The following is a 17579-nucleotide window of genomic DNA, read 5'->3' as shown; positions in this document are numbered from 1 at the left end:
AAATTCAGTCAATATCTTCTACTCATGTGATTCGTTCGTTACTGTTGTGCCGGGCTCCAAATCAACGCAGTAGTGTCTCAAAAATTATACAAATGCCCAAACCTCAACATATGATTACAAAAAGTAAATATTAAGTAACTTACATTTTTGACACGATTGTAGTTTTTGCTATTTTGGCATGGACGAGTCCACAGCAGAACTGCAGTGTGTGTTTCCGGGGAAGATTCGCTGTTTCCAATCGATCGCTGCTTTCAGAAATAAGTCGAATATGATTCCGTGAATCACTGTCGCCGTCTACTCGTGGTTTCAGTTTCAGAATTAAAAGTAGGCCTATCAATTATTTATTTTTAATCATTTTTCTATATTTAAAATGTTATTTTTAAAACATTCATCTATAAGGCTGTAAGAGCAAAGATGTGAAAAACAGGATGATATGAGGAAAAACTAGTTAAAAGGTGAAGGAAATGTTCGCTCATCTGATACAAAGCAGACTTGTTCTTGATATCAAATACACAGAACGATGGTGAAGTTTCATTGGTAAACCCACTAGAACTTCACAACAGGATTCAGGACGAAAGGTATAAATGTTGTTACGATTGAATACATTCTGAATTACTCTTGAGTAGATTAAAAGGATTTGAATGTCACCGCAATTTTTTCTTCAGATTAGTGACGACTAATATTTGGCACTAATTCAAGTGTGCTTCTTTTGCAGAGACGAGATATTTCCGTTTAGTAAACGCACCGCTTGACCACTTGGTGCGTCTGTTTTATTTTAATGTCACTTTAGATGAGTGTTAGACCATGCTTCATTGAATTATACGTGAACTGATTATGAACTAATTGCATTAGTTTAAGACCTTTTTATCTACCTAGAGACTATAGGCGGTTTTCCACTGCATGGTCCGGTACGGTTCGATAAGGCACGCTTTGGCCAGGGTTCCCGCGGGGTTTTAAAAAAAAGCCTTAAAAGCATTGAATTTATTAATTTTGAAAAATACCTTAAAAAGACTTGAATTTTGAAATGTGAGTCTTAAGTAGCGATGTGTCCTCCCGTATCGAGGCTTCGAAGCGTGTGTCTCGGTGACGTTTGAAGCCTCGCGAGCCGGCTGTACCACGTGACTGCGGTTTGGCGGTCTATTTGAAATATAAGGAATATAAGAAATGTCATTGTATCATAAAGACAGACACCATATAAAAGTTTATACTTTATGTATAAGCATCACAAACATCATTGATTAATTCATCCAATGCTTCAGACACCAAAGCCATAGTGCCATTATAATCACACTGCACGTTTTACATGATTAGAGAGTCTTTATTGTCCTATAAGGATATTCTTTTTCACACATATCATTTCACACAGCCTCATACATCTAACATATAACATTTAACAAAAGCAACAATGTCACCGGAGTTTGTTAAGTGCAGTGATTGCTGAGGGTATAAAACTTTTCTTAAAGTGCGCTGTTTTCCAGTCCAGGGCTCTGTGTCTGCGGCCAGATGGGAGTAGGGTGAAGAACCGGTTCAGGGGATGGTCAGGGCTGCTTACTATGGTGCGTGCAAGGCGAGTGGTGGCTGTGTCATTTGCGTCTGTGAGGCTGGGGGTGGGAAGCTGTATTATCTTGGATGCTAAGTGTGAGATTTTAATGGTGACATTTAGTATGGTGAAGAAACAGGGGGAGCAGTAGAGTAGAAGGGGTTGGATGATGCTTTTATAAAGTAGCAGAAGAAGATGAGGGGCAACATACAGTGATCTTAGTTTTCGTATTGCATACAGTCTCTGTTGTGCGCGTTTCTGTGTAATGGTGACATGTTCATTGAAGTTAAGCTTATTGTCAATGATGAGACCAAGATATTTAAAAGTGCTGACCTGTGCAACTGGTTGGCCATGTATGGTGATGTGAGTGAGTCCAGGGGGTGATTTTGATGCATGGATGACCAGTTCTTTTGTCTTGTCAACATTAAGTTGGAGGTAGTTATCAGAGCACCACAGTGCAAAATCTGTGATGGACTGGTAGTAGGCTGTAGTGGAACTGTTATCTGTAAGTAATCCTACTATGGCTGTGTCATCCGCATATTTATAGTAAGTGGTGTTAGGTATTGATAGGGTTGCCACCTTCAGTGAGGCAAAATAAGGGACACCCATAAGCGAGATAAATAAATAATTAAATTAATTTTAAAAAATGTGTCAAGGGTATGGAACTGGTTATTTCAACATGACAACTTGACAGCTCAACAATAAACCAAGAGAAAACATGTGAGCTTGCAACAGAAAACATTTTATATTATTATTTTACTTATTTACTATATATATATATATATATATATATATATATATGAACCAGTAATCATGTTTTTGACAATTCTGCATGGATGGGATATTTTTATTGTTTTTATTTACTCACACTGATTTTGAATTTCATTTTGAAATTGTTATGTAATTGTTTGTCTATTTTTTATTTAAATAATGTAGCACTTTTAAAACTTTCTTTTAATTGCCATAAAGTGTGTATTACAGATATGACCATAATTTAGTATGCATATATAATTAATATTTAATAATACCAATTATAATGTATTTATTAATCTGTTTAATAACATTAACAAATATAATAGTTGTCTACCAAGCTTTGACAAATGTATGGAATACTATTAATGTTATATATTTATTTTTCAAAGAAAAAAACAACAACAAAAAACAATAGGCCTATACCGCATGTTCTCTAGACTCGTCACCATGGAAAAAAAGACACTAAAATGCATTCATGCGCAAATTAAATACTCTACCTTTTCTTGTGAAATTGATTTTATTATAATTACTATTAGTAGCCTATTATCTATAGGCTACTATAAAATCCTTATTTGTTTATTCAACTATGTGTGGGTCTATGTAAAATTATGTCCGTTGATATGACTATTTGTATTATTGGTAAGAAAATCTATTTATGTATTTATTTATGTATTCAGACATATTATTAATTCTATAGTAGCCTATTAAAGGATGACATTCTCTAGGTTTTTAATTTCTCCACAACATGCACATTTTTATTATTAAATATGTATTAAATATATATCTCTCTTATTTCTAATGATAACTTATTTAGGCTACTCATTACCACTGACACTTTCCAGCCATGTATTTGTTTCTCTCGTCGGTACTTTTGCACACACTTCGTTTCACAGGTGGACGCATCAAGACCCGCCCTCTTCTGACTCTGATTGGCCCTGAACCTGATGGTATATTAAACAAACCAATCAAACCAACAATGACAGCGAGTATTACCCAATCAAGGGTAGAATAGGACGAGTCTTCACAGAATGCGGGTGGCATGATTTGCATGGGATCATGCGTTCGGAAATACAGGACAAACCGCGTCCCGTATTGATTCAAAACGGGACGCGCTGTTTACTTCACAAATACGGGACGATTCCGTATTTTAAGGGACGGGTGGCAACCCTAGGTATTGAACTCTGGCAGTCATTTGTGTAAAGTGTGTACAGGAAGGGACTCAGTACACAACCTTGGGGGGTTCCAGTGTTGGTGATGATGGTTGATGAAGTTGTAGTCCCTATTTTCACTGTCTGGGGCCTATTACTGAGAAAGTTGTTTATCCAATGGATAAGAAGAGGGGTGACATTCAGGTGCTGTAGTTTCTTGATAAGTAGATGGCGCTGGATTGTATTGAATGCGGAGCTGAAGTCAACAAACAGAACTGAAGCAAAGTTATGGGGAGTCTGAAGATGGTGAAGAAGGCATGCCACTGCGTCCTCTGTCCCCCTTTTCGGCCGATACGCAAATTGGTATGGGTCCAGTTGTGTGCTTACAGCAGGTAAGATGAGTTGTAGTATGATTTTCTCCATGCATTTCATGATTATTGGGGTGAGTGCGACCGGACGGAATTGGTTGGGCTCTGAGGGGTGTGGCTTCTTGGGTACCGGTGTAATGATTGATGTTTTCCGGAGGGTGGGTATTGTTGCTGTCCTGTAGGATTCCCAAAAGATGGAGTGGAAGATGGAAGAGAGCTCCATTGCGCAGCACTTCAGCACCCTTGCCGGGATGTCGTCTGGCCCAGGTGCCTTGCAAACTTTGCACCTGACCAGGTGGAAGGCGGGTGGAGAGGTTCATGGGAGGGAAGGGTTCTGAGAAGTTCCTCACAGGTGGAGGTGTGGTCATGGGTGTCGAACCGATTGAAGAAACTGTTCAGGGTGTTTGCAAGATCTTGGTTGGTGGTGGTGGTTATGTTCTTGACCTGTAAGTTTCTTGATTCTCTGGAATGCTTGTTTTGTGTTCATGTTGCTAAACTCCTGCTCCAGTTTGTTTTCATATTGCATTTTAGCTCTGATGATGTCATTCTTTATTTGTCTGTTGAGTATTTTGAGAGTGGCCCAGTCCTTATTCCTGAATGCAGTCCGTTTTTCTTTAAGTGCATGTTTTATGTGGGGGGTAATCCAGGGTTTGGAGTTGGGGTATCTTTTGACAGTTCTGGTGGGGATGGTGGTGTGGATACAGAACTTGATGTAGTCAGTGATGGTGGATACTCTCTCGTCCAGTGTACCCTGAAAAATATCCCAGTCCGTGCAGGCTAGAGAGCCCTGTAATTGCTCAATAGCACCCTCCGACCAGAGGGTGACGCTGTGGGTTGTTGGTTTGATCCGTTTTAGTTTCGGTTTGTACCGCGGGAGGAGGAGGATGACGTTGTGATCAGAGAACCCGAGTGGCGGGAAGGCACGTGCGGTAAAGGCATCAGCACAAGTCCAGCGTGTTCTCCTTCCTCGTTGGAACATCCACGAACTGGTGGAAGGATGGCAGAACATCGCTGAGTCTGCAGTTGTTTAAATCACCCAGGATAAACACCGGAGCCTCCGGGTAGGCGGCTAGCATGTTGGCTACTAGCTCTGCTGCTACCCTAGCGTTGGCGCTCAGGCAGATGTAAACACAGGTGACAACCACCGTCTGGAATTCTCCCGGGAGGTGAAAGGGACACAGGCTCAACGTCATCATCTCCACATCTGGTGTGCAGATCTTGATGTTATCACACCATCTGTTGTTGTCATCTGTTGTAGATGCAGATCCCACCACCTCTCACTTTGCCTGACTGATGGGTCCTGTCAGCTCTTAGGATGGTGAAATGATCAAGGCTGACCTCAGACTCCGGGACCTCCTCGTCCAGCCAGGTTTCGGTGAGCGCGATGATCATCCCTATAACCCCTCCCCATGGAGCACTTGGCGTGCAGCAGATCCATTTTGTTCCTAAGCGAAGGAACGTTTGCTAGTATGATGGAAGGGAGGAGTCTAGTTCTTACCCCATCCTTCGCCTTGGTTTGATCTCCGGTGGGAGTGCAACTGGCGGTTGTTGCTGACAGAGTGCAGAGGATCGGAGCTGAAGGAGATCCGCCCGGCTGTAGGTGAGTGGACTCTGGTCGTTAGTTGTTAATGCCAGCGCCAGGTTGTTGTTGTGTATAATCCATGATGTTATGAGCGCGATCGCGATGAGTGTGTGTAAGTCCCTCATTCTTGACAATCAGTAGAACGATGGGTGGATAAAGACGCAGACGCTAGTTAGAGCTTCTCAAGACAAATACTAGACATACTGGTACAAACAAGCCGACAGTAGACAGAGACGTGACGCCGTCATGATGGGACAATGGCTGACTGTGTGTCGTCGCAGCAGAGCATGCGCCGATGTGCCGCCGTACATCTATTGTCCACTAGATGGCACAATGAAGCTTCGGCACACGAGTGAACCCATTGGATGGAGCGCTTCAACGCTTTATGAAGCTTCATCTCGCCAACACTAGTCTTGAGGTTTCTTGTCTGTTCATGTTTTGTTTCTTGTTTTTTGACTGCTTGATTCAGTTTGACGAAGTCGTTCTGTCACGAATTACACACAGGAACAGAAAATCCAAGAGCAGTTGTTTTAATTAATAAGGGCAATCCAAATTCGTAGTCAGCCAGGCAGGGGACAAATCCAAATAATCAAGCAGTCCAAAAACAAGAAACCAACCAGAAGTGTGAGGACATCAAACAACGACTCCGTACACACACTGACACAGACACAGATCTAACAAGACTGAGGGACAACGATGACGGGGAACAGCTGAGTGCAATGAACTGATGAGTGACAGACAGAATGCTGGGAAATGCAGTCAATGTGAAGGACACCGTGAGAACGAGGACCTCTAGTGATAAACAAGGGAAATACAACCAGACACTGTGACAAATAGATATGCTTATAAATCAAGAAAAAAAGCATTTATATAGCTGTATTTATAAACTGCTTATTAATGTCGATTTATGCTTTATAAATGATTAGTGAACTGCTTAACGAACGATTAACACTAAAAAAATGCTGGGTTTTAACCCAATGTTGGGTAAAATACGGACAAACCCAGCCATTGGGTTAAAAATGTAATTGTATAATGTAACCCAATGGCTGGGTTTGTCCATTATTTTACCCAAAATTGAGTTAAAACAACCCAGCATTTTTTTTAGAGTGAATAGTGTGCAGTTATTATAAAGTGTTACCAAATATAATTATGATCAATAACTTGCATACTTTATATTATTGATCAATATGTGAATCCGTTGACCAGGCTACACATGAGTTGTGGACTAGATTAGATTGTGCTGGTCCCACTCTTGTGTCACAGACGAGACGTCTGAAGCTTTGTTTGGTTGTGCTTTTCCTTCTCTGTGGGGAATTATTAGATGTAGGAAACCAGTCGGACCACCAGATGTCACTAATGCACATTGTGTTAAAAGCTTTGAGTAATCACTTCCACATGCCAGTGTCACTGTTACTGTGAAAGGCACACGACACCAATCTAATCCAAACACCAAGGGAATAAGTAGAAGATAAACTACCACATAACCATCAACACACAAAACACCACAGGACAAGGAGCGGACTGAAACTGAAGGCTGAAATACATGCGGCAAACAAACGAACTGAGGAGTTGATTAGCGAGGAGGCCGAGTAAGTCACTAGACACAGCTGACACGGGATTAAAGAATCAAACACATGGGAAAATCTGGATCAGGAAAAACAGCAATTGAACAATAACTCAGACAAGACATAACTCTTTATTGATGTAATGATATAATGTAAAGGTCTCAAGTAAAGACAGACAGCATCCTTTATTAAAGGTGCACCATGCAGGATTTTTGAGAAAAACATTAAATATAGACTTGTACAAAAATAATGTCTCTTACTTATGATCTAATGTTTCTGACTACAGAGAGATCGTCCTGTAATTCTTGTTTCGTCTTCGTCTACTGCAGTGCTCGGCACGTTTCTGGGCCCAGCCAATCACAGCGCAGGTGAGGGCGGGACTTCATCGTCCGTTTCTGAACATCTCGACACAATAACAATTCACGAACGATGCCATTAACTCCGATTTTTAGGTACACAATAGTGTTCTTATGAAAACTTATTAGCGAGTTAGTGAAGATGGCCAAAACTTGCTTACAAATTACATCCAGTAACTATTGGCGTAAGTGTTCTTTCATTAACATTAAAAAATAAAGAAATTCATGAAACACATTATTTACAAAATATCTCATCCCACATCTTCCTGCCGGTATTCCCTTGAGTCTGTTGAGCAGCGTGTGCTGATGTCATATGGGGACAGGGGGCGTGGCTTCTAGTGGTGCTCCGCCCATGGGGAGGGGCCAAAACACAGTGTTTCCACAATAGTAGAGCACTTTTACTACAACTATATAACTAACTATAACTATTTAACTATTAACTACCTCAACAACACACCGCAACTCCCATGAAAATTACAATTCTGTAATGAATTACCCTAATCTCATTCTAAACCATGACTTTGTTTTTGTGGAACACAAAGGGAAATGTTTTGGTGAAGGTTTATGTTGTTTTCCATAAGAAACAAATTCACTACACAGATACACGAGATTCATTTCAGGGCATTTATAAGTAAATGAGGGAGAAACACATCATCAATTGTTTAAACAATTTATTTTACATTTAACTGCATTACATTTAAACACCATTAAAAATCTAATGTATTAAACATTATCATATTGAACATTTAATCTCATCTATTAGGTACAATACAATACAATACTGCATGAAGGTGAACTACACATGAAGAGTGTGAAAGCAGTATCTCAGTTATCTGATGTCCATAGACCCATGAATATTTGTTCTATTATTTTTTAGTATTATTCTATTATTTTTTTAAATTTAATAAAATAACCTGGTGTTTGTAATTTAAATGATTAGTTGGCTCAGTTAGTTTCAGATAAACTAAACTTAATACTTTCTTAGCTAGTTTAGCATTTTCACTCGTATCATTGCTTTTGTCTGTTCATTATCAGTTCATCCGGCTAGATCTTGATGTCTGCGTTATATAATCATGTCTCAGTCGTGCAGTCAATGGGACATTATGTTCTGTTTCATCACTTCCTCAAATGAATCTATCTTTAATGCATGTCACTATTAAACTTTTGCGTTTGCAACTATTTCAATGAAATGTTGCAAATTGTATTTGAATAATTTCTTCAATAATAAATACTTCAGTATTCTCTATTATTTATCAATAATAAATCACTCTTTCTGCAGAACATTAAACAAGTTCATGCCGTTTGAATCCATTTGCAAATCTCACACAAATAAACACACTCTCACTCTCTAAAACACATCTCACACTGTGGTGCAAACGTGTCATAAAACACATGCGGCTTGAGTTAAACACAGCAGCACAGGCCTCGTCGTTTACATCAACAGCTCAAATGTACACACTTGTTTCTAATGATGTGACCAGACTAAAAGGGCCACGAAATCGATCCAAATCGTGGAGTTCGATTCGTGGTGAGGGTCTCAAGCGTGTTCCGTCTTTTCCAAGCAAAGTGGATTTTAATTAAATGCAACCATAGGCGGAAATCGCGGGGGGGTCGGGGGGGTCAGGACCCCCCCTATCTGAGGGTTGTCCCCCCCAAAAAAACCATTAAAATATGTGTATTGTAAATAATGTTATGATATATTGTTAAAATAATTAAGAAATAAAATAACACAAATGCAAACGGGGCAATTACGAAAAAAGCGTTCTAAACATTTTGAGACCCCCCTCCCTTGCCTCACAGTGCGTTGGTCCACCGCCTCCGTCCCTTTTACCTCAGACACACACATTCCGGTGGCGGGAGAGAAAAACATAGTGTTTGAATAGTTGTGGAACTCCAGGTCGCACACCGGACGAGAAGCGTAGCGGCGCGTCGCGCAGCGCCACGTCTTTAAAATTCGAACACATTATTCTCTATGAGTGTACACACACCGGCGGCGCCGTTCGGCGTCTGTCCGCGGCGCCCAGCAACGGCTCAGGACCGTGTTCAAAACCCTGCTGCGCCACAGAGCGCCATTTACATAGTTTTATATACAATTTAAATGATTTTTGTCTCAAATCGGTGCTGACGGATCCTGACTTCGCCCTATGCTGCAATATACATTTAGTTTTGCATTCATTTACAGAAATCAGCTGCTTGAATGACTATTGCTGATGTTATTGGATTTTTCAGGTGAGATTCTCAATTCATTCAGTTAACGGATGCTCTGAGGTGAAGTTTTCAGACCGCAGACTCAGCAACGATTGTATTTAATTGTACATAACAATAATAACCACTATATATTCATGTCATTAAACATTACAATATTGCTGGCCATACACTGATGAGAAAGTCCGGGTGCGCTGTGCATTTAGATTCTAACGCTTTCACTGTGATTTAGTTGGTTTATATCATTTAATATAGTTAAAGAATTAGTCAATGAATGAAATGAAATCGCTGCGCTGCGTGAGGAGAGTATGTAAACAGATTCGCCGCTGGCTTAAACCAGAAAGAAATTTTAAGAAGTATAATGAAATGGTCTCCATGCTACACTAATAATAGTAAGGCTTTCCTCTGTATTTTTTTGCCTGTATTATTGGTGTCCCCTTCAAAATTTGCTCTTGAGAATTGTTATGTTTATTGTCCCCCCCAACATTTTGATGAAATTTTCGCCCCTGAATGCAACACATTTAATCTTATGTATTAACTCGTTTCATCTGACTCCATAAAATGAAAAGGGTTTATCAGTGATATCTGTGCATCATTTAATACGTTAATGCTTGACTATTCCTTTTGACTCTAATGAAAATAAAGTCAAAGTCTGTTAGAATAGCCAAATATAACAATTTATTATGTCAGGTAAATGTATCATTAGAATTCCACAAGGTAATCAATGCAAACCATTAAATGTTTCAAAGAACAAAGAACTTTACCCAACATATTACATGAGCTGAGCCTCGACACAACGTCACGGGCCGATCTGAATACAGAAAGCAGCCCCGAACTCTAGTTGCATCTCCCTTTATAATCAGACCTCACCTGATATGTAAATCACCAGGATACAATGGAAAGTTACTGAATCCCCCTTCCATGTTTATCGGGGGCAGACCATTTGCTTGGTTGTAATTTGCATTCAGACAACAAGGCAGAAGGTGTCAACTCAAAGACACACCCTTCTGTCTTCAAGATATTTCTATATTCTTAAAACCTTATTATCTTTTCTTTTATTTCTTTGGGAATGAGACATTATTACCAGTCACCCTGAGACTTTCAAAAGGATATCAAACACTCCTAAAAGATTATCACATTCACATTAAAACCATATTCTTGAGTGAGTTTTTCAGTGTTATTGACTGAGAGAGGAAGTTCAGAGGGAGGGGGTAGGGTGTCAAATGTGAATTTTGCAAGCAATGCCATTTGTCTTTATTTTCTCTTTAACCAGTTTTCCAGTCTTACACTGCACATAATATAAACCAGATCTCCGAGAGATGCACTGGATGATGAGGTGAACTCCCGAGAGGAAGAGGAGGAGCGTGGCAAACTCTGGCTGCGTTCCAGTCCACTTTTAGACAAGCACTTCCAACTTCCCTAAGCACTTCCCCCGGGGGAATCCCTGACGCCATTACGAAGTGCGTTCCACTACTGGACGAGGGACGTTTATATGGACAGACCCTCGCTCCCTCGACTTTGACCGAATACTATTGAATGTCTGTATATTCAACAGTTGCATGCTGTAAAATACAGTAGTCCAACTGCAAAAGCCCAAATGGACAAAGAAAGCCCTAATCAACCCTGATCAAACTCACCAGAACCAGCTCATCTAAGTCTTCAGGGTCTCTAGAAGACTTCAGGCCAGGGTTAAAGTGGGCGGAACGGTCACCACAGATAAATTCATTGATGTTAACGAATCTCGCTGGTCCCGATATGGGCTGACCAACCGAAAAAATCATATTTCAAGTCATATTTCAATGTCGTTGGAAAACAAAACGACTTATGCCAAAAAGTATTGTTGTCCCACGGTGGGTCATTTTTTGCTGTTGAACCAACACAGAATTTTAGGGTTCCCCCACCTGCCAAATCCCACTTTCACTTTTTTAAGAGATCTTGAACTCTTTTGCAGTTGGACAGATGAATATCGTAGCCTTCAGGTTTTGAGCAAGCGGGTGTGTTCCAGAACAATTACTAAATTATTCTGTCCAATCAAATGCTCTCTAGAATATAAAGCTCCGCCCACTGTGCTATAAACACCACCTGACTGAAGTGACCGGTGACGCATCGCGGAGCAATATGGGTAAAAGTGTGTTCGTTCGCTCAAACTCTCGAGTTTTATTCCGTCTTCCAACTGTTCGTTGGTTAAGAATGAAACGAGTGAATCCTCTACTATTGAGTCCAGCGTTTCATCAGCGCTTCCATGGTGCCGTCAGTCTGTGAGGTAAACTAAACACTATTGGCTGTTAGAGAAGGGGGAGGAGTCATTCCATGTTTCAGTGGAGGTTACGCCAACGCATCAAACACAGCTGCTCGTTCCACGGCACTTCAGTGGGACTTTGATGTTGTGAGAAAATGGGTGAAGGTTTTAAGAAATGTGTCTTAGCAATTGTAAAAAGGGAAGATTTAGGCTATGTTTACACGGAAACGATTCTGAAGGGAAAACGCGAAAGTGGCGTTGTGTTATTACTTTTTATTCTGCGTTTAGACGAGCATTTTGTGTGGGAGCATCATCCGCGTGCAAATGGTGACGCAAAAGTGTATGAAATTCAATGAGGTATGCACTCCAGGCGGCTAGGAGTGCATACTACAAGAACACCAAGCCCGCGCGCCTGTGTACAACCTTCACTGTCAAGCAGACTTTTGCGTTTTTACCGTTTACACGGGAACGCGGCGGTGGAGCGTTTTTAAGATTTCCACTCTGGAAGGTGGCTTCACTTTTTTGCGTTTTAAGCCCCAAAAACACAGTCGCCGTGTAAACGAAAGGCACATCCGATAAAATATTTTCACGTTTTCACCTGCGAGCGTTCTCGTGTAAACAGGGCCTTAGTCATGATGTGAAAAAAATACTGAGTAGTTGTTGCATCCCTACACTAAATGCCCCTATTTGAGCAGAACGGCCGGTTGTCGGCCGGTTGGACTCATTCCCTGTAGGAGCTGGTGCTCTCCGTGCTCATGAGCCGGCCCCGGAGCACCGAGCTGCCCTGACTCGCCAGCTGCTGCTTGAACTCCGTGGTCAGGAAGTAGTAGATGAGCGGGTTGAGGCAGCAGTTCAGGCTCGCCATGCACAGAGAGATCGGGTGAAACTGTTTGATGGCCCGACTCACCTCACAGTTTGTTATGATGCACTGGGTGACCATCAGATAAAACAGGAAGTTGATGTGGTAGGGGGCGAAGCAGAAGAGGAAGACTCCTGTGCACACCCTGACCATGCGCAAGGCCTTCCTCGTGTTACCGGTGGACTGTTCCTTCTGGGTCCGCTTTCGCAAAGAGTTCACTATCAAGCAAGTACAGAAGAGGATGACGACTAATGGACCGATAAACCCAAAGAGTTCAGCAGCGGCCATCATGGAGATGGCTAAGCGGAAGTCCAGCTTTTGCATCGGGAGATCTTTGAAGCATTCAGTTCCGTTTCCACTAGTTTTCCTCATTAAAATGAAGGGTGAACAGCCGAGTCCCACCAGCATCCACACCGCCAGGCTGATGCACACGTCGTAGCGGGACTTCCATTGCTTGGCCTGGAACGGGCGCATGAGGAAAGCACAGCGCTGGATGCTGATGCACACCAGGAACGCGATGCTGGCGTACATGTTCAGGTACTTCAGGTAAAAGCACAGCAGACACAACACACTGCCGAAAGGCCATTCCCCCTGGATGTAGTAGTGAATCCGGAGCGGCAGCGACAGCACGTGAGCCAGGTCGGCGATGGTCAGGTTGATCATGAAGATGATGGCCTTCGTCTTTTTGCTGTAAATCGAAGAGAATCCGTGGCATTAGAAACACAAGCAACTCTAAACTGACCTCAGGAAATACAGCTGAGAAAAAGGACTATCACAATTACTTTGAACTGACCAGGAAGGTCTTTCTTAATGGTGAAATTTCTCATATATAGCAGGAGTTGACTTCAGAATTAAAATTTCCTGATAGTTTACTCTCCCCACGTCATCCAAGATGTTCACGTCTTATGAAGGTTTTTGAGGAACACACTCCAGGGTTTCTCCATATAGTGTCTTCAATGGGGTCCAACGGGTTGACGGTCCAGATGTGAGTTTCAGCTGAAGTCTCGACACGATCCAGCCGAGGAATAAGAGTCTGATCCAGACAAACCAGCGACATTTACAACAAAATACACATTTAAATACTTCTTGCACTAGCTGTGATGACATCACATCACATTACGTAGAAAGGTCACGCAGGACGCAGGCAGAAACTCCCATCTAACTTTCTCTTCCAACCGACATCGTTGTTTTACCTTTTATTTTGTAAAAGGCTTTTGATTTAGTCTTTGCACGTGTGCTTTGTAAACACTGGATCGGTACTTTCGCCCACTTATCACGCGACCTTTCAACATGATTACCGAACCAGATCTCACGGCCTTTCGTACGTATTTAATGAGGTGGCTAATTCACACGACTTCACTCGTACGTTTTTTGCTAAATCGTACATATTTTACGATTTGACTGATTCGTACGAATTACCTTTCCCTGGCTCCTGCACGTATCCATCACTGGAGTTTAGTAACGTGTGCCCAGCAAACAAATTTAGGTTCTGGGAACGTTCTGGGAACGTTAGTTTTTGGTTCCCAGAACGTTCCTAGAACTTTCCCTTAAGGTTAAGGGAACGTTCCCGGAACATTCTCCCTACGTTATAAAAATGGAACCTAAAAATAACCTACATGGAACGTTCCTATAACGTTCTTGTTTGGTTCCCAAAAAAATAACCTCATGGGACCATTCGGGAACGTTAGGGGAACGTTCTGTGCCTTGGCGTTGGATTACGTAATGTGTGGATTATCTCAGTTAGTGCAAGATTTGTGGTTAAATGTATATAAATGTGTGTTTTGTTGTAAATGTCACTGGTTTGTCTCGATCAGACTCGGCTGGATCGTGTCGAGACTTTGAAGCTGAAACTCACATCTGGACCGTCAACCCGTTGGACCCCATTGAAGACACTAATGCTGGAAAGTAGGATATTTTCCACTTGTGAACTGGTATTTACCAGTGTGTTTTGCGTTCAAGTGCTTTTGTTGTCGTAATGTGGTGAAAAGATGGAGATCCAGACCTGTTATTTAGCTAAAACTATTTTAGATTGCTTAAGTCATCTGCAAAAGCAAGAAAATGATTTATCAAAACTCAAAAGGTAAATAATATGCTATATTTTCTAGATCATGAATACATAGTATATATTTTTACCATTCACGACTCTCGCGGTGCTCTCCGCCATTTTGAAAAGTTCAAAGGTTATCTCATCTCCTCAACTCGTGCATTAAAATATTCTACGAGTTGCCCAGTAGAAAACACCACACGAGGGGGTGTTCATGTGCATTTTCCACGTCGGCTTTTGGTATTTACCATAATTACCACCACACATGAACGCAGCGTAAATGGAGAAACCCTGGAGTGTGTTCCTCAAAAACCTTCATTTCTGTTCCACTGAAGAAAGACGTGAACATCTTGGATGACGTGCGGGTGAGTAAAGTATCAGGAGATTTTATTTCTGAAGTCAACTAATCCTTTAACATATCTAAAAGTTTTTATATTACCAGCATTAAAATGGTCCCAGAAGGCTGTCATCATGCTAAATAGCTAATTGCTAAAGCAGCACGGTTCTCCACAGACGCACACTGTACGATCATAGCAGTCCTTTACGACTGGCAATCGAGACTCGTCCAGAGTTTCGTCATCAGTTAATGACATTTACTGTGAATGTGCTTCACATCCCGGTTAGAAATGGTGGATTTCAAACAACAACCACGTCTAGCCTTAATTTTGATCATGGCTGTTGTTGAAAAGAGAACTGGATAAAAACGAAAATGTGTGGGAACAAGTGGTGTTGTTGTTGTCTCACTATTGCATCATCAGTTTCTGTGCCGCGATTAGATTTAGATCGGGTCGTCACTCAAAGCCTCGGACACGGATCTCATCAGAGGCCAGATTCGATTGCAATGGTCAGTAATCGGCCAACATTTCAAACTAGCGATCAGAGAGTTGTGCAGGTGGATCAAAGCAATCTTTCAGCAGTCTCAGGCGGCCAAAATAGTGCAGTGTGCATCCGGCTTTATGAAGGTATTAATAAGTCTAAGCGCTGACCTTATGAACCGACACAGCACCCACAGGGCCAGGGTGTTGCTCAGCAGGCCCGGGATGAAGATGATCAGGTAGAAGTAGGTGTAGAGTTTGTTCATGGCCGTGTCCCACTCAGATGTGTAAATTGAACATGAGTTCAGACACGTCACGTTCATGGATGTCATGGTCAAACTTTGATTTCATTTATTATAGACAGCAGAGAATCACTGTGGAAAAAAGAATTTAAACAACTTTGACATTTCTTTCAATTCATTTTACTGAGTAATTGCTGATATGGTATATAGATATGGTACAAATATACTTTTCAAGCAAAATGATTGACAAACGCCAGTGGATGAACCACAGCAGATGCACTTTTGATACTTTGATATTTTCATATCTATTGCATTAACATCAGACCTTTTACTTTTACAGACTCAATACAGGCTACTTTACGTGCAATTAAATGATAACGTTCGTATAAGGTTTCACAAAGTCACCTCCCTTCCTGTACAAGCCTGAAGGAAGTGTTTGTGTGACGAACACGAGTCTGTCCTCTTTGTGTGCTCATCTTTTGATACTTTTATTGTTTCCAATTAATGGATCTTCCAGCCTTGAATTTGGACTTGATAGTAATTTCAAGATTTCTTTGTATAACATTTTGTTCATTAGAATCAGTATTATTAAAGCTGTGTTAAACTGAGAGCACATGTTGAGCAAATAGAGGAACTCGGGTTAAACAAGTATGCAAATCGGCTGATTTATTCTTCTCTTCAGTTAGTCGTTTTATTTCTTGTTGGCACAAGAGTGTGTGTGTGTGTGTGTGTAGTTTCGGCTGCCACAGCGAAGAGCAAATGTCATGAATATCTATGATTTAGAAAAACCACGGGGAAATAAACTTAGTGAAAAACAATTCATAAACAATGCAACTACGAAAATAGCAACAACAAAAGCAACTACCATAATCATAAATAAATATTTACAATTCACATTTAACTGAAAATGAACACTGCAGTAAATATTGTTCTGTTCGTTTAATCCAGGTCTGTTCGAGGTACATATAAAGTAAGAGTTAATCAACAGAAGTTGTGCGCTGCAGTTTTTCTTACCTGTCAGAATGAGCTGCGGTGTGTGTGTGTGTGTGTGTGTGTGTGTGTTTGGTGCTTTCCAGCACATCATGCAGATCATGCAGAGAGAGGAAGTCTTTGAAGACGTGTGTCCTATATTCGTCACGTTACTGTACAGATTCACGGCTAGTGAAGGCAAGCTGTGACGCGTCTCTGGAAAGTGAAACTGTTTGCTGATGTTTGTTGATTCAGTGGCAGGCCGTTAGTTATAAACGTACAGAAACCCACAGAACACACACAGCACTTCTGGTCTAACCGTCAGACGTCAGAAGTGCACACAAACATGTCATGAGGACTGATGTGTTTTTGTCTGTTGGTTACAGTTGGTTATCCAAAGCAGTTTACTGTGAGTTTTCTAGGAATAAAATCTCTAACCCATGTTGGTTTCATAGCTATAGGAACACGATTGGTTACACATTTGGATAACACTTTACAATAACAGATTAGAAAATTAGTCAAGATATGAACTAATCATGAACCAATGAAGAGAGTTCCTTAACTACGACAGGACTCATGCATTTCATAGTTAATGCATTATTATTTATTCTTATTTAATTAATGTTTATTTTAACGTTTATATTAATTAACGTTTATGGGAAAACTCCCATAAATCAATCAGGCTCCATAAGAATAATTAGTTCTAATTGAAACTATTGACATCAGCAGCTTCATCATGAACATTACTGACAGGCACAGGATAGTTTGTCATTGATTTGACTGATGCTCTAGCCTGGGTTTCGGTTTGATTCTCGCTGCTCTGGACACCATGGTCCTGATTTTCGCCTCATCTAGTGAACCAAGACAATGACGATGACGGTGTATATGCATCTG

At 41.1% G+C, this 17579-nt stretch overlaps 1 protein-coding gene across 1 annotated transcript; it reads right to left on the bottom strand.

Moving 5' to 3' along the window:
* Positions 1-7966: 7966 nt before the first annotated feature.
* p2ry10 (P2Y receptor family member 10) lies at positions 7967-16843 on the bottom strand. Its single transcript, XM_039666850.2, has 3 exons — positions 16731-16843; positions 15646-15848; positions 7967-13303 (listed from the first exon to the last, which is right to left on the bottom strand). The coding sequence occupies exons 2-3, from the start codon at positions 15804-15806 to the stop codon at positions 12478-12480; spliced, it is 987 nt and encodes a 328-aa protein (XP_039522784.2). The 5' UTR covers positions 15807-15848; positions 16731-16843; the 3' UTR covers positions 7967-12477.
* Between the last annotated feature and the right edge of the window lie 736 nt (positions 16844-17579).

Source organism: Pimephales promelas, chromosome 9 (genome assembly GCF_988280905.1).
Source record: "Pimephales promelas chromosome 9, fPimPro1.hap1.1, whole genome shotgun sequence".
Classification (NCBI taxonomy): domain Eukaryota; kingdom Metazoa; phylum Chordata; class Actinopteri; order Cypriniformes; family Leuciscidae; genus Pimephales; species Pimephales promelas.
The sequence above is the reverse complement of the archived record's forward strand: the minus strand, read 5'-3'. Positions and strand labels throughout refer to the sequence as shown.

What these genes read in the sequence shown, in the direction of transcription:
- p2ry10 (XM_039666850.2), bottom strand. Translation starts at nt 15,806, where the DNA reads ATGACATCCATGAACGTGACGTGTCTGAACTCATGTTCAATTTACACA. An exon ending in GTGCTGTGTCGGTTCATAAG is followed by an intron (nt 13,304 to 15,645) that starts GTCAGCGCTTAG and finishes TTCGATTTACAG; the next exon opens with CAAAAAGACGAAGGCCATCA.